The 18,051-nt window shown below is 47.2% G+C and overlaps 1 protein-coding gene across 2 annotated transcripts in view; it reads right to left on the reverse strand.

Annotated features, from left to right (window-relative positions):
* NPAS2 (neuronal PAS domain protein 2) overlaps positions 1-17,543 on the reverse strand; it is a 107,884-nt gene extending 90,341 nt beyond the window's left edge. Inside the window, exon 1 of one of the 2 annotated variants that reach the window (XM_055702862.1) lies at positions 15,911-17,542. In XM_055702862.1, coding sequence (XP_055558837.1) covers positions 15,911-16,206 — 296 coding nt within the window. In that variant the 5' untranslated portion in view covers positions 16,207-17,542. Of the gene's footprint in view, positions 1-15,910 lie in introns of both variants that reach the window. The other variant, XM_055702863.1, reaches the window with a different exon arrangement.
* Between the last annotated feature and the right edge of the window lie 508 nt (positions 17,544-18,051).

Raw genomic sequence — 18,051 nt, forward strand, 5'->3', positions numbered from 1 at the left:
TAAAAAATGATGCATTGAGTCAAAGCAGCAGAAAGTGGTGAACAGAACAGGGCGCATTGGGAACCAGCATCTAATGGCCACAGTGCAGCCCGAAACCTCTGGGTCATACAAGCTTTATTTTGGTCACATTGAAGTTTAAAGGCGTCAGAATCTCATCCTAAACGCACTTGTCACTGCTTGCCTGGTGCAAAGTAGATCTGAACCCAATAGCTAGCCATTGGAAATGTTCTGGCTTGGAAAGCTCAGCCAGCCACCGTGTGCCATCTCCCCTGCCTGCTGCGGTGTGGGGCATACAAGGGAACCGACCATGACCCAGAAATGTCTTTGTGTTGTGCCCATCTCGTTCTTCCAAATTATCTTTTGATCCTGTTAGCAGCTAACACAATTGAACTAGGCAGTGATGTTAGTGGTGGCAGCCGTTAATTGTGTCTGCTCCCCACCTGCAGTAGGTACTCCGGCACTGCCCTTCATAATTCAGCTGTGTTGTGCATAAAACACCACTTCTTAGCCCTGCTTTTGTACATGGCCACTTGCAGTCAGTAGAGCTACAAATGAGCTTCATTTTTCCATTTTTCCTCTGACCTAAGGTTAAAAAACACAGTAATTTTAAGAGAAAATGGAGGAGCTCCTCTCAGGAAAGCTTTGCTCAGTAAACGCGCCTTCAGCTTTGCAGAACGATCAAGGAGAAAGTCTGGAGTTTTCAGGGTTTTATTAAGACTCATACATTTGGCTGCAGGAAAAAGGAATTTTATTCAGGGCTAGCCTCATCGGACCTCAGCTCTTGCCTTTTCTAGGGAACGGTCCAGGGACAGCACCTGCCAGGAAGCCTCTCCCAGTTCTCCCACTTACAAGAGCCTTTCTTCGTTACACAGAACATTTCCGTCACCAGATCGCTTGGGTTGAAAGTTTGCAATCTGCTGTCTGCCTTGGAATTATAATTTTTCCCACTTTCAGCCAAAACAGTTAAGAAGTAGAGATAGTATGTTCTTGAGAAAAGTTAGTCCTTGCTTTGCAGGTGTGTGGGCTCTTTGCAACAAGGATATCCCCATTTAAAAATCTGCCTGGATTTGCCAGCGTTTAATAAAACTGAAGTTGCTACCCTGTTACACGGAGATTAATGTTGCCATTTCAGTGGTTTGGGCCAGGTTAAGCTAGCGTTACTAGTACAAAAGTGGTGACATTCTTCCCTTGTCCCCCTAGCTTAGGCCAGGAGTTTTGCAGTGACTCAGTGAACTGATTGGCAACTGCCAGTGAATTAACCTGACTTAAAATGACCGGCAACAGCAAAACAAGAAAAATATTTGATCATAGTGTGATCATTAAATCATTAAGTACTGAATCGTAACGAATATGCAGGAAGTGAATAAATTAAAATTACACAGGCAGATTTAATTATACTATTTCCTAATTCTTGAGTGCTCAACTTTGCATCCGTAGCAGTTAGCATTTAATGCAGTTTCTGTGAGTGTGTGACTTTTCTAGGTCTTTCAAAGAATGGAAAACCTCATTACTTGGGATTGTTGTGACATTTCCAAAATATCGGCAGCCTTCCAGTCACTTCAGCTAAGAAGCTGTGGCAGCTGGAATGATCATGGGGTCCTGCTGTAGGTAAGCACAAGGGGGAGCAGTGAGAGGCAGGGGTAAGATGCTCTCCCCCTGGGCTTTGAGGCAGCAAAGGAGCAGCAAGTTTGCCAGCACTGGGCTCTCTTCCCAGGTGCCCACATGAGTGAGCAGCCCTTGCCTGTCCCCCTGACCTCCAGCCTGACAGCTCCTTCTGTACCTCAGACTCCTTACTCCAGCCTCATACTTTAGAACATGCATGTGCTCATCTTTACTTCTGGCTTTCTGAGTCCCAGGTACTTCCCAAGCAACTCTGAGCATTACCCCCTGCTTTCCAACCCCACTTTCAGGCTTTGCTCAGCTCAAAGACCTCCTTGGCTTCTCCTCCAACCTCTTTTTCCCCACTGCGCTGTACCCATGCCGCTACCCTGATCTCCCTCTCATAGGGCTTGTACTAGGGGCTCTTTCTCCATCCCTCCTCTCTCCTTTCTCCCCACCACCATGGACTGCAGCTCAGATTTCCTTGTCTCCCTTGCTCCTCATCCACTACCCATGTTCCTTGTCCTGCTGGTCATCATTTTCTACTGCATCCAACCTCCACGTTCCCTCTCCTGCTGGTTCATTTTTCTCCCCAGCTCGCTATCTCCTTGCCTGACCTGTACAACTTGCCTCAGCCAGCCTCAGTCTTGCCTCCATTTCTTCACTAGCCAGCTCCCCTCAGGACAAACCCCAGCCCCACTTCTCCTCTAGGACACCCTCATGTCCTGGAAAATGTTCAGTGGGCACTGTAAAGTGGCTTAAACCCATGCCAGCTCCAAAGGAAATCCCACTTTCCTCCTTTGACTTCCCCGCCAGTTTGTGCAGCTGCACAGTGAACCAGCTTAGGAAAACACAACAGCTGAAGATTAACCCATCCACACAAAAAAGTTAAATTTCAGCAAGATCAGCTTTGTGCTCTGGGCCACTGGTTCACAACAAGGGAAATGACAGAAATAAGTGTCCAGAACTGGGAGTAAGGCAGGATCATCCTTTGCAGTAGCAGCAGAGACTTACATGGATTAAAGCAGTCTTGCAACTATGGCTTTAGCAAAAATGGTTAAGATTTGATAAAGCAATGGAAAATCAGTCTTAAATGGAGGAATGCACTATGGGGGCAGTGTTGCTTGAGTTCATGCCAGAAATGTCTCACGACTCTCCAGTTAATGCTTTGTTCTTCAAGACAATTCTCTTGCGAGAGGTGTCATCGCTCTGGCAGAGTGAGAGGAGTTTCACATCAAACAAACTTCTCTAAAAGAAACCTGTAGACTAGCTGGGAAACAAGATGAGGGAGAAACATCCAAAAAGTTACTAACTCCAGTTTAACATGCAGAAAAAAAGGCTGGCCTGAAGTGAGCCACTTCCTACCTTATAATCCCTGAAAAACATGCAACCTCCATCACAGCCAGTCTCTTGGTTAAAGCGCAAGAAGAAATGCAACAATTAAGGCTATTCATCAGATGAGGTTTTGGAACCCTATATCCATATTCTATTTAGGCGTAGTCTGTATTTCAAATTTGGGGTGGCGTTGTCAGTGAGAAATGTGGAAAAACTTTCAATGAAACCTATGTTGGAAATATCATTGTGCCAATTCTACTACACTCCCCCCTGACATCTGTTTGCTGGGATAGCTCATTCTGTTTGGGGAAACAGTTTAGTTTTGCTAGTAAAGTTACTGCATACAATATGTACCTGCTAGCAAAAGTTACCACTGTGCCCTTACATGTATTATTGTCAGCAAAGACCTTTAACAGCAGACAAGACCTGGCTTGCCAAAATGACCTTCCTGCAGAAGCATTTCTGAGCTCACTCTGCAGTGCCTTTCTCTTTTCTTTTCCGTGTTGCAAAACATTAATCTAGATTCATAACTCAGATCCCCCAAAGAAGCAAAAAAGGTTACATCAGTGCCTGAATCAATTTAAGTTTTGCAGGCAAAACTGTGAACCAACATTTTTCATGAATAATATAGCTAGAAAGAGCCAAAAGGTTTGGGTATGTGTTCAATGACGACAAATACTAAATAGCTTTCAGGAACCTTCTGTGGCTGATATGGTCTGAGTAATCCTCAGAGTACTTAGCATACAGCACTGCCTTTACATATAGATCACCCAAAGTATTCTGCAAAAGAACACCATCCCCTTTTTGGGTTGCTGGATGGGTAAATCTTAAAGCTGCCAAACATATGGTTGAGAACAACCAAACTAATTTTCATTATAAACCTTCTTCAGATCATCCAAGCCCTATGCAGAGTAATTCAAAATGAAGATAGACGGGAGAATGAACAGCCAGATGGAAGTAAAAAGTCTAGGCCCGCTCCTCTTCACGGGGCCAGACACCGATAAAAAGCTGCCTCCCAGAAGAACAAGGCCCCTTTGTAGCGTGCTGAGTTTCAGATAGTACGTCCCACTTCTCAGCTGCCGTGCTACTGCGATGACTGCTCCCTCTCCATCCAACCCATCCTCACTGCGCTATACGTGAGTCAGACCGGGAACCTACTCAGCCCTTAAATATGTGCTTAAGACTTTCCATATTCAGGAAAGAAACTCAGATGAAATTCTGAGCAAACATGTAATGAAAAGCATGTGCCTAAGTGTTTACCTGAATAAAGCTGCTTTGCTGAATCTGTGCTAAAATGTCAAGCACACGTCAGGCGAGCTCAGGATCTTCCACAGGGCTCTCACTCGCACAGCCTCTGCCATGAAAAATGCTGCGTCCCCAAGGGGGAAAAGTTTTTCCTGGAGAGCAGCCCAGAACGAAAGGAGCCATCAGATCAAAGATAAGTCTTACCTCCCCCACTACACCCCTCATTTCCCCAAACAGCAGATCAAGGCGGAGGAGGTCTAGAAAAAATTTAAAAAAACCCAAGATTTTTTTTTCCAACAGAGAAATGAGAGGTTCCCCCATCTCCCACTCGGTTTCTCCAAGGAAAGCATCTAGGAGCAGTCTGTTGCTTGCTTGGAAGCTTCTAGACTGCAAGATGGGAAGTCACGGAGTGCAGGAGTCAAGTTATTTATTGACATCTCCCGCCTCCAAGCTGCTTCACAGCTTGGCAGTGCACAGGAGGGTTTTCGGAATGACCACAGCAGGCTGACCTTTCCTCCTCCACGGACAGCATGGTCTCCAGCCCCCACAATTCAAGAAGCCACGGATACTTTTGTTCGTTGGCCGTTATTCATTAGATTTGGGAGACCGAGCTGTTTAAGCTGAAACTTCTGAGAGTGAAGAAAAAAATGTTGCACATTTTACATTATCTCCTGCAAATATGAAAGCTTGCTGCAGACTTCAGATACAATATTTATGAATTGGTCTTTCAGCCAAATCCACTTTTGCATAAGGATACACAGCTGCTGGTACCCAAAAGTATGATAGTTCCCAAATATATCTTTGCCATTTTAAAAATCGTTCTAGAGGCTTGAAAATAATATTTCTTTCATTGTAAGTGAAATCTCTAGTTCTGATGTTTCAAAGACAGTCTGAAATTAGCTGGGTTTTGTTTGTGTTTGTTTGTTTGTGCACAAGAATAATTGATTAAATCAGCACAAGCGTAACTGATTATACACTCTATGGAAAGTACTGAGGAATTCAGCTGCAAAACTAGCAGCATTGTGAAGAGCCATACCCAATTTTTATGCTTACATATCCTACATGGAATCCCCTCTTAATTATACAGTAGCAAATTTGAAATGTGTCATCACCTCCCACCACTGGATATCTAGATTTTGAATGAGCGTAACCTGCGTTTTTCAACACGTCTACAGAAATATTTTTAAGATGTCTCTTTAAAGTTTTTTTTCATGAAAAGGCAAAATTTGCATAGAAGAATATTTAAATACTCACGACTTACAAAGAATGTCAGCCCTCTTTCATTAACCAGCGCAATGACCCTCTAATAGTTTCACACTGAGAAAAAATACGCAGAGAAATATGCCAAGTCTAATGCTAGTTAGAACTTTGAAAATATATCTATTACAGATTGGGCAAATGAAATGTGAAATTCAAAGTTAAAAACTGAACTTATATCTTTCAGTCCTGTGAAAAATAATCTGTTTTTAATGGAAATCAAAAAGCTATCTTCATCAAATTTCTCATTCAGTCAGCAACAATAAATCTATTGTTCAGATGTGGTTTGAATTGTTCTTTGGAAGAGGAGAGTTTTGAGAAAATCAAACAGAAATTGCATTAAAGAAGAAGAAATGCCTTTTAAACTGGAATTACTCTCTATATATAGCCTGTAGCTTTTGATATATTATAGGTTTGCCAGAGTAACAGGCAATTGGACACCATGAAAAATTATTTGTAACCATTACAATAAGAGAAAATGTGTTTGCTTATTTAAGGGAGAAGAAGCAAGTTTAGCATTATGCCTTTTACTTTAAGAAGTATGTCTGCAGGGATCCAGGTGCTAAGAAACAGTAAGCTGATGACATTAGTTTGAAATGCTACACTATGCATTAAGAAGCCATATACCTACCATTTATTTCACAAGCCCAAATTAGGCCTTCTGCAAAAGAACTCGAATTTCAGTCAAAGTTGCAAGAAAATAACAAGACTTGGCACTTCCAAAATGCTTTCCATCTGAAAAATGCAAATAATTAAGAGGTAGCAGGGGGGAACTGAGCCATTTGCATATCACCAGTGGAGCCAGGACATTCAGGGAAAGCTCCAACACCACCGGGTGTCACACAGCTAGAAACAAGGTACCTGCAATGACAAGGTACTGCCCAATGCATCCTAACCAGCAAGATGGATCAATGCCCAGAAAAGCCTTTGCTGTGGCTCCTCTTCCTGCCAATGGTATATTTAGTACCCCAGAGCCCCCCGCTTCATGCCCCCCTCAGATACCTGGCTACGAATGGCACCCAGAGTTGACCATGGACTACAGTACTCTGTAAAGCTGCCCTAGTTTATGGATCAGAGAAGTGATGCACAAGAAGCATCATATATGTGGTTTAAGCTCGTAACATTTCATAGAAGAATTATGAATAAAACCCATTTCTTTGGAGATTTCCAGTTTTGTCGTTCTCAATAAAACCCCTTTTAAACAGACTTCAAAATCCTTTTTTTTTTCTGACTGCAATACTACGCCAAATATTTATTTTATCAGTCCAAAACTCAATTTACTGCTGAAACCCTGCATAAATACTGCAGAGGAACTTCTAAGGTCCTACCCAGAAGAGGAGGAAAGATTACAGAGATAAATATTGTGCAAATAAATCTCTGTCTATATCACCAATCTTATAAACTGCTGCTTTGCCCTAAGGCAAGTACCTGAATACAGGCACCTGTACATAGAAGGGGTCTAAACAAGCTAAATTGAATTCCTGGAAACATGCATGATGTATATCAACTTTTTACAGTGCTGTATTCAGTGACAGTTAGGGTAACAGAAGGATAACTGAAAGAGAGAGCGAGACAGTGAGAGCAGAGAAGAAAGGAGGAGAAGGGAAGGTGGGAAGTCAAAGGTCCTAAGGCTTCACTGAAATAAAAATAAAAAAGATCCTAATAAGGAAGCTAAAGATTCAAAAATACAACTATAAAAAAAGGACAAGGAACAGTTAAAATACAAGGTGAGATAAAAAATAAAATAAAATTTTAAACAAACAAAGCTCAAAAATAACCTCAAACCCCAAAAGTGACAGAGAAAGTTTAGACCTTTCAGAAGCTCAAGTCAGTAATTCCTTGCTAGCCAAACTCTCCTTGATTGCAGTGGGAGTTTTGCCTTAATGAGGAAAGCAGTATAGGCACCAAACGCAGTTGTATTTCTTATACTTGAATAATGGCAAGATATAGCAAGAAATTCTGTTGTTGAAAAAGATGATACATTTTTGAAGAAATACAGATATTAGGGGTCAGGCAGTATAAATGTAATTGCTACAACCAACTGAGTTACATCAGCTGACTACAAGGTCCTTTGTACTGGAAAGAAAGGAAAAAGATGAAAAAACTGACTCGTGCCACCTTGCAAACAATCAAATTAAAGGTCCAGAATTATTCCAGCAAAGTTTCCATTGACTTCAGTGACAGACTAGAAAGCAAGCAAGATTCTTCAGTCCTCCTTATAAAAAATATAAATATGAAAGTGAACATGAGTGACCTATTTACTTTTTATCAGTATGGCTCTTGCTGAAATTGTTGGAAATGCACCCATCTGGTTCACAGAACTATTGTTTGATTAGGCTGTTTGTGTGAATGTATCTTTCCCAAATATTGTATTAATATATTGAAAAGGAAGCAGAAGATAAGTAGATTGGAGAATAAAATACTCTTCTCAGCTTGGTAACCAAAGATAAAGCAAATTAAAAAAAATTGATGCTCATCTGATGAACAGGATGAAGATTCTGCCTAAGTAAGTAGTGGTCTTAATGGTCCATGTAGAAATCATATAGCTGTTTCCCCCTTTATAAATCATAAATTAAAGGAACTCTCACTGGAAGTGTAACTGGAATGTGGGTATGTCTAATGCACAGCCTCCAATTTAAAACCTTTTACTGTTTTAGATGTCAAAACCAGGAACAGACAAAATACCACAAGTAAAATCTGTAGAATTGCCAACAAAAACACCAAGGCAGATATTTTTGCATGAGAATTAGGAACAGAAGAAAAATACCCCCTCTCCAGCTGATCACGTTGCACGCAGTAATAATAATTTATTAATGACAAGATTTTGCAAGCATGTCATTCTTAGCTATAGAATGGGAAATATCACGCCAATTCTCCATGACGTATTAATGAGAGGCGTCCCACCCAAACCAATAGGTCTAGGACACGCTCAGAGTTGGATCCGTTCAGCTGCCAACTCAATCAGATAACCAGTAATTCTCAGGTTTTGCACGGTTACATCCACCTGTGGATTTAGAGATTACAAGTGGGAGCTGCCTTATTAACATTGCTCTCCAGCTTAAAAATTTGACACACCTAACAGTGAATCGAGCAAAAACCCGTCTGGTCTGCTCACCAGTGACAAAATGATAATAAATAATCAAACTCAATTATTATTGTTTGCAGGGATAAAATTATGCTTAAAGAAATTCATTGCCATCTGTAAGACTGTTAAAGATGATTATGATTTTCTCTTGCTGGTTTTCTTCCCAATGATTGAACAGTATTGTCTATTTTTAAAGGGGGAAAAAAATAATAAAGCTGCTTGAATAATAAATTGTTTATCCCAAGATAGAACAAACCATAGTGATGAACTTTAAGAATGGTTACTAGATTAGAACTGAGAATGCCAAACAAGTATTTTCCTGTTCAAGGTTTTGTTTTTAACGTATTCTTATTTTTAACTGGATTGAGTGCTGATTACAAACAATTCCAAGCCACCCGGACATGAGACTGCTCAATTGACTGAAGAGTTTGATAACTTCTCTAAAAAGTGAGGTCTTGTGCATGAAACTAAATGAGTATCACTGTGCGGAGATAACTTGGTGGGAGGGGAGGGTAGAGGTTAATAGCGCTTGTTAAATAATGTTAAATGAGATCAAACAAGACGTGCAGGATTCAGGAGGGCTCCTGGAGCTCCAGTTGTTTCCTTCAGGCTGCTTATGCAACCTCGCTCGCGCGGGCAGCGTCAGGGCCTGCCATTTTATTACATAAGGTAGCCTGAAAATATACAGATAGGCAGTCGTGAGTTCCATTAAGTGCTGCATTGGAATTTCTGTATCAGTTAGCATCCAGGAATTTTAAGAAATGACCAGAAGGACTTAGACATCGCTGAGTTTGGGACTGTTGCTGTTGTTTTAATAGCAATAGTTCTTACCTAAAAGCGAGTAAATAGCGTCAGTGTGAGCTGCATTTGAGGACATTGTGCTCTGACCGTTGCTTAAGTGAACAGCAGCAATACACAGTCTTTGGTTTAGCACAGCCATGGTAAAGCGCAAGCCAGGGCTTTAACATCTGCCTTTCAGATGATTAAGCAAATTGTCTGCTTTAGCAAACAGCAGTCAACGCAACATAATTGTTTTAACCACTGCTTAAGTGCAGTGGCTAGCTGTAGAAAATTAATTTCCAATACATCCTCACATTCTCAGTTCAGAATGTTAAAGCTTGGTCTTTTGTACAGACAGACAAAGCTGTAACTACAGTGACACCAGGTCAGGGAAGATGCCCACCTTGCCCCAGATGCTCTCCTTGACACCAGGCAGCAGCAAAGGCTCAGGAAGCCTGCCTGAGCAGGGCAGGCATGTAGCAATATTGCAGTCTCCCAGCAGAGACTTCTTCAGCCAGGCATTGTATCTTGGTATTCAATGCTTCTTGGTGGGATTGCTTCCGTGAACGTAATTGCTTTCTGAACCTACTTGAACCCAGGAAGATAAGGCTGTCTATCCTCGCCATGCCTGCACAGCTCAATAATAGGACACCAGGGAGTGAGCTTAAGCACTGTACCCTGCTTTTTGCAGCACTGCTGAAGTTCTAGCTCATATCCTGGCTGTGCTTTGGAGCACTTCAACTACGTTCTTCCAACTAGCTCTTTTCCACAGCAGGTGTGCTATAACGTGGCCAGCTGTGAGCAGTTAAGGTGCAGGCCACCAGGAACCCCTTGACCTTAGGAGCCTAGGGGGGCCAGATGCTGGCCCACTTCATTTTGCAGAGCAAATGCTGGGGGACCAGCTGGCTCAGTACCCCCTCTCAGCCATGGCCAGCCACGGTCCTGAGGGGTGAGCACAAGAACAAGGCAAAACAGCGGTGATATTTCCTCAGGATACTCACCAAGCTTCCAAGAATTTGCAGCTCAAAACTTCCTAAGCCAGAAGCAGTGGTTTTGTGTTTAATAGCCCTTGATGGATTTCTCTTCCATGAACTCATCCAGTCACCTCATTAGCTGATGTAACCTCTCAGCATCCACATCCTGTGGTCAGGAGCTCGGCAGCCTGACCATACCATGTGAAGAGCCACCTTCTTTTGTTTCCATTCCCGCAGCTGCTTGCTTCACCCAACGCCCTTTGCTGCTGTCAATATGAAGTCATTCCCAGTTTGCCTTCTCCGTGCTTTCCTTAATTTTACAGATTCCTGTTGCATCACTTTATCAGCCTTGTCACTTCTCAGACAGGAGCTGCTCTGTTCCTCTGATCACCTTTGCTGCCTCCCTCTGAATATCCTCCCACGCCATTAAACACCTTGGAGGTGAGGGGACCAACAACACACAACACTGAAGATGTGGGCACACCATAGCTTATACAGTGAAATAATGGGATTCTTTTTTTATTGTTTTCCATGTTTTTTAAAATAAACCCTAATGTTTTATTTGCTCCCCCCCTTTTTTTTTTAGAAAAACTCACGTCTGCACATTGCACTGATTTTTTTCTGAGTTGCCCATGGAAGCTTTTATCTAAGCTTCTGCATCCTCAGTGACCTGTAGCAATGAATTTCTATGATTATACATCTACTTTCTTCTATGAATTTTCAACCTAACATGCATATTACATTAATCCGACATGAAGATACTCAAAGAGAAAGGGTCGTTGAAATGTCCCAGAAGATGATGCTCTGTCATGCTAGCACTTCTTGCATGTCTTGAAATGATAGGGTTCATATATGAACTTCCAAATTTTGATTCTGATGTCAAACGCACATACACATCCTTTTGATTTTTTTCCCATATCATCATTTCGCTTGGCTAGAAATCTTCTATTTTGTGCATAGATCCCTAAGAACACTGGTGAAACAGCTGAAAAACACCTGTCACAATAAGGCCAGCAAAAGACCAGCTGTTTTAAACAGATTTGAGCCCAAGCAGGAGAAGATGAGAAAACCTCCCTGTTCCCACCATTTACATGGTCATTTTTGGAGTATCTTGGAGCTCTGGGCATGCTACCTGCTACACAAGCATAGGAGAATGAGATTGCATTGCCTCAGAGAGCTTGCAGGCAAAAGAGAGGACAAGGAACAGCAAGCAGGTAATGAGAGAGTACCAGGTAAAGCATATGGCAATACTATTTTCTAGTGACAAAAGTCCAAGCTCACTAGTGACCTAACTTGTGTGAGGTTGGTTTTTTTCCTGAAGCCACAGGTGAATTTTCAGACTGAAGCCAGATTAAAACTAGTGTTGGGGGTGCATAAGATTTTTCCTCCCAGACGTGGCAGGCAGCATGCAAGAAACACTGATCTTTGCTATGGTCTTTGGATAAAGGAAAAGAAACGTCTTCACCAAAGTGTAATTACACACAACATTTTGGTTGGACTGAGTTGTGCTTCATGGTTTGCCTTCAGGGGGAAGAGACATAGGAAAAGAAGCATAAAAAACAGTACTTACTCCTCTATCCCCAAAATGTACATCGAATTTATTAGTACAAGGCCAAGAAAGCCGTACCCCAAAACCCCTGAATCTAATCTGCCAGCATCCCTGAGCCACCGCAAGACAAATGCAAGGAGCAGAGAGTGAACCACGTCTGCAGTTTCTCAGCTGCTTACTCAGAGCATGAGCCTACAGAACCACATCCCTTCTCACCCCCTTGCCTTTTCTGCCCTGCAGCTCTTGTATTTCTGAATTCAGCTGGCGATATACTTGGTATACATATCCTCTGTGGCCCATAGCAGGGTCAAAACAAAGAGTAATGGCTTTAAACCTTCCCTAAAATATGTGAAATGCCAAAAGCACCGCTACATAAACAAATCCACCACCATCTATGCATTCTGTTTAAATACTATTACATGGTGTTTTCTCTTCAAACTTCTGTAATCAGTCTCATACAGTCAGTCTACCAGTCAATGCTGATTTCTGACTGAATTAAATTAGCTAAAATACAAATATTTGCATGGCCTCAGCCTAGTTTTTCAAGAACAAGTTTTAATAAGATCAAGGATCAGCAGAAAGCCAAGCCAAATCTAAGAAAATTACTTTTTTATACAGATAATGATCCCTCTACAAAATCGGCAACTCATGTGCACCTGCCCTAAGATCCTGAAAGAAAAACTATAAACACAAATGGAAGTCACTTAAATTCAGCTTAAAAAGAAAGAAAAGCAACTAAATACACATAAAATATAGATTTGACTGTCATTTTCAACAGTATATTTGCCAATCATCAATTGTACAGTGATGTAAGTAACTCAAAACTTATGGCCGGACACAGGTAATGATTATTTAAATCATGACGCTTGCTGCACAAAACATCCTATCCTTAAAGAATACCAGAGCTACAAATCGAAACCATTGGTCGTTGATCTTAATTTTCCTACCTTAAATGAATGTATTAATGACACAGCATCAGTTACATGATTACATACCATTTTTTTCCCATGAGGCTTCATTATTTTGATGTATTGTTAATATACTGAGCTATAAATTCTTCCTCCAGTTTAAAAATTTAAAATTTTTAGGGAAATTAGGGAAAACCCACCCTAGCCTACCAAATCAGTCACCAACTGGGTTGAGTCCTTTAGGCCCACAGTGTAAAAATCTAGCGTGAGACTTAAGTGGGGCATACAAAGTCAATGTCCTGCCCATGGCAAACCTGGTGCTAGAAGAAAGTGGGCAGACACCACGGTGGAGGTTTGAGACTGGCCCTGGTGCCAGGTCTTGCTCCCTGGGGTGCTGCCTGATGGTGGGGTACAGGATAAGGAGAGCAAACACATGGGCTTAGCGCAACTCCAGAGCCTGGGCTCCAACATGGCAATAGCTCCTCTCTAAGCCCAAGGTCCATGACTGGAGCAACAATAGTTGCTCCTCATGACAAGGAGACAGCAACAATTTCTGTGAGGGAACCAGGGGAGGGATGAAGAAGGGGAGGCAGGGACTGAAGAACACAGTAGGTGTTGCTGAGGAGGAAGATGAAAAAGCAGTAGTGCCATAACCTAATCACTGAAAGACTGGAAACCACTGCTTTTCCAGGCTCAGATCTCCTGTCCCTGTCCACCACAAGCCTCTCATCACCTTCTTCTGGCCACCATGCCTTCTCTTGGTCTGGGGTTTCCACCTCTACCTACAGTTGTTCCCAAGCTTTGTCATCTGCGACACCACCAAGTTCTTTGACTTAATTTGAGGTCCCTGCTCTTCACTTTCCCCATGCCTCCATCACCAATACTTCTTCTCCATTCCAGTCCCACCATTCCTTGTTACCATGCATGCAAATTAAGCAGTCTCCTCCTTCTCCACCCTGTCTCTGCAGCAGCAGGCACACCCTGCCACTGGACATAGCTGAGACTGTCGTCAATGCTCTCTCCTTATGGTGCCCACTGTAGCAGTAACATCTGGGAAGAATAACTGCAGGTGAAAGTCCACTCAGCCCTTCAGCCACCAGCTGGAGTGCTCTCATTCTTCCAAGAACGATGAGCAGTTGTTCAGCTCCTAACAGCGCTAGAGTGTTCAGCATTGCTCTGTGCTGAGAGCGTCTTCAGCGACTGAGTGCAGTGGCCAAGCCCTCAACATCCCTCCACCGAGAGTGCACAACCTGAGCATTGTGACAAAATGATAACCGAGACCAAATTCTGGAAGCTTTTCATAGGCTCAACATAAGGCACACCCCCATCACAAGATTGATCCCAAGCCAGGTATCTTTTTCCTGCTCCAAAACACGAAGCCACAAGAATTCAACAGTCTCAACGAAAGTGTTTCTCAACCCAGCCAAAAATGCAGACTCACAGAAAAAGAAAAATCAAGATCTCCTAATGCAGGATGATGTATACCTAAACCATCTTTGTCAGATATGGGGCCAAAGAATACATTTCCCTCTAACCACATTCTCAGAAATAGCTGAACCATTTCATCCGAAACTTCCCAAAGAAAGTCTGTCTTCAGCAAACGCTCAACCTGGAAAATAACAGCTCAGGTTTAAGCTCAGCAAATGCATAAGCACCTGAAAAAAGAGCATTGTACCGGAAAGCACTAGATAATTTTAACTGTAGACAACATTGCTGCCTATGACAAAGTAACAAGTCCTTCAAGCGCTCCCAGGTGCTCTGGGCTAGAAAATTGGGCAATAATCTCAGTTCTGCAAAACACAGTCTGTGGGTTCAATCCCGCACACATGCAGGGCATCACCTTTATTCAGGAGGGAAAGCAATTTTAGGCAAGCCTGCTGTCTCCAGGCTTCAGAAGCAAAGCACCGAAGTGCTGCCAGCTTGGGGAATCACCCCGGTGTCAGATACCTGGTTCTGGAAAACTTTCATTTTCACACGTTTAGTGAGCCAGTGCACAGCTTGGCAATTACAAGTACTCCTGTTTCCAGGCCATCCCTGCAGAGCAACTCCCCGTGTCCGTACTCATCTACAGAAATGCATGCAGGATTGGGCCCTCCACCAGCTGACAGCTCTGGGAATCAGATGCGGATCAGCGGATGAGCTGGCTAGGTCTGGAAACTGTGAACACTAATTATTTAGTATCATCAACCAAACCAAGCCCACGGTGGGAAACAAATTCACATTTCACGCTGGGGTAAGAGAGAGAGAATTTTCTACTTGAGGAGGTGGCCACTTGTTGAGCTGAACGCTCAGGTTAGCCGTGCCCGTCGGAGACAGCCCTACAGCCCTCCTGGAGATGTAGCACCGTGAAAAGATGCAAGTTCCTCTGCTGGCTGTAATGCTCATAACCGCTAATTATTTCTGAGTCACTTGAGTGAAAGTAAACTGCCATCCTGTAGACAGTTAAGGAGTACAGAGGAAAGTTTCTGGGTGAGCGTGCTTGTTAATTGACGAGCCAGGCTAGTGGCCGCAGAGGAAACCATCGCTGCACAACTCTGCGCAAGAACCCCGTGTTGCCACTCACCCGTGGATTTAACGTGTCCCTCCGTTCTGCGCCCTGCAGGGAAACACGCGGGAGCCCGGCGCAGGGCTGCTGCGGCAGCGGGGCTCTCCCGGCACACGACACAGCCTCTGCTCCCACCGGCAGCCTTTGCCCATTCCAACAAAAAAACCACTGGTTTTACTGGAAGTTTTCCTTGACCAAGCGCTGCCCGGTCATGTCGCAGACCCTGTGTTCCAGCCTCACCTAAATGAAGCCCCAGTGCCAGGAGACTGCCAACCGCACCGAAATGAGATGGGCAGGGGGAGAGGTTGGGGGGCAACTTATTTTTCCGAAGGGAGGGGCCAGCCCGGCCGGCCCCCGCCAGCCCGGCTCGGGACGGACACGCCGCACACGCACGGCGCGTTCCCCACGGAAACTTTCCCGTGGCATCGGCGATGCTACCGCGCTCCGCCCGGCACGTCCCCATCCCCGCGGTGCGTGGGACGGAGGGGACCTGACCCCGATGGCCGCCGCGGGGGGTCACGCGTGGGCGGGCGTCCCGCCTGGGTGCCGCGGCGGGCGCCCCCCCGTGCGGGTGTCGCGGATGGGCGCCCCGCGGGGCGGGGGAAGGGCCAGGGCCGCAGGGCCGCGCGTTACCTGGGGTGCCGGTGCTGCGGGAGCGCGGCGGGGAAGCCCCAGCCGCCGCCGCCGCCGCCGCTGCTGCTGTCCGCGGTGGCCACCTGGGCGCGGGAGCCGCCGGCGGTGCCGGTGCCGCCGGGCTGGATGCCGCCGCTTTTCCGGTGCCTGCCGGTGCCGCTGCGGCAGCGGCCGCCGCTGCTCCAGCCGCGCAGGAGGCCGGCCTCGGGAGCCGGCAAACTCTTCCTCGCCGACGAGGAGCCGGGGACGCTGCCCGCCTCCTGCCTGCCGCCGGTGCCGGTGCCGCCGTGTCTCATGGTGCGCGGGGCCGCCGCATGCCGCGCTGCCGCCGCCCCGGGCGCCGCGGGACCCACGCGCGCCGGGGCCAGGGGCTCCGCCGGCAGCGGGAGGCCGCCGGGAGCCCGGGCTGCTGCGGGGGGGGGAGGAGGCCGGGGGCCGGGGGGGCTGCTGGCTGGGGCTCCCGCTGGGGCATTAAGTTGGACGCGCGGCCGGGAGAGGCAGGGCGGGCGCGGGGGCTGCGGGGCCGATAGTTCTCCGCGAAGTTGAAGCCCGGCGGGTGAGGCGGGGGCATCCTCTCCGCCGGCCCTTCATCGCCGCCCGCCGCCGCCTCCCCTCGCCTGCCCCGCCGCCGGGCCGCCGCCCCGCGCTCTCAGCCGGCGGCGCTGGGGGGGCGCGCCCCGCACCCCGCGCCCATGGGCGGCCGCGGCCCCGCGGCTGTCGGCGGCCCCGGTCTCCCGCGCCGCCTTCCCCTGCCGCTCGCTCGCCTTCCCCGGCAGGGAGCGGCGGGCTGGGGGGGGGGGGGGGGGGGGCGGGTGTAGGTGAGCCCAAACCCGGGGTCGGTGCGCAAAATGGGTCAGGGACGGGGAAAGGGAACCCGGCGCTCGCCGCCCCCCTCCCCGCGGTGGGCTCCGGGAGGGCCGGGCTGGGGCGGTGGGTAGCGAGAGGGCTGCGGAGGAGCTCTCCCGCCCCGGCTCCCTGTGCACAAGTGCAGGGAATGTTCCACTGACCTACATATTTTTCCAAACATACGTGACCTTTTTTTTCCTCTCTCTCTCTCTCGTTCTGTGGGAGGAGACAGGCGAGGATCCAAGAAAAGGAGAAGCTGGAAAGAGAACGAAAGGGGAAGCAGGGAAAAAAAAAAAAAAAAGCCAACAAAATCCTCAACCAAAAAGGCAGCCCCGCTTCAAGGATGGTTTCACAACGCCTCGAGCAAACCCCGGCGTGCCCGCGCGTACATATGTCTATAGCGACATCCCCGCGCTGCGCCGGCGGCCGCCCCTATGGCCTGACCCCGGGAGCCCCGGCCACACCAGCCAGCCGCCGTGCCACCGACCCCGCCGTGCCACCGACCCCGCCGTGCCACCGACCCCGCCGCGCCGGGCTGCGCCCAGGGTCCCGGCCGCCGGCTCCCGGCTCGGCCCCGGGTCGCTCGGCCGGTGGGCTGCGGACGCCCCCTGGCCGGTCCCCGGCCCGCGGGGTGACCCAGCGCCCTGGCCGTGCCCGCTCCCCCGGCAGCGGCGGTGGCCGCGGGTTCCCAGCCGGAGCGGGGCACCGCACCGCACCGCCCCGGGGCAGGTTCCCGGCGTCCCCGGGCAGGGGCAGGAGCTCCCGATTCGGTTATGCAACGCCGCACCGGCAATTAGAGCAAAACCTTGACAGAGAGCTCTTTTTTTTTTTTCCCTTGTTGCAAAGTAGGTCATTCTTTTTATTCCCCACTTTGCTTTTTTTTTTTTTTTTTTTTTTTTTTTTTTTTCCTAATACTCCTCCTGCAAAGTGGCCAGCGAGAGATAAGGCAGCGTGCTGGAGCCGGGGAGGAGCCGCTGATTCGGAGCCTCGCCGGGCATTCCTGCGACTTGAGACGGCGGCAGGAGCGGGGTTTGGGGTTGCCCCTTCTCTCACAGGGGGTGCAGAAACAGCCGGGGAGCGCGGGCTCCGGTGGCCGCAGCCCTGGCATCCCCCAGCCTCCCTCGGCTATTGCCCTGCCGGCTGTCGCCCCCCATCCGCCGACGCCCCCCGCCTCTGCACCCGCCGCTTTGCTGGCCCTGCTGCGTCCACCCGGACAAAGCCCCCTCTCCCCGCTGCTGTGCCAAAGAAACGCCTGGAGCAGGCACCTCTTCCACCCGCAGAAGGGGCCTTCTTCC

Source organism: Falco cherrug, chromosome 2, assembly GCF_023634085.1.
Source record: "Falco cherrug isolate bFalChe1 chromosome 2, bFalChe1.pri, whole genome shotgun sequence".
NCBI lineage: Eukaryota > Metazoa > Chordata > Aves > Falconiformes > Falconidae > Falco > Falco cherrug.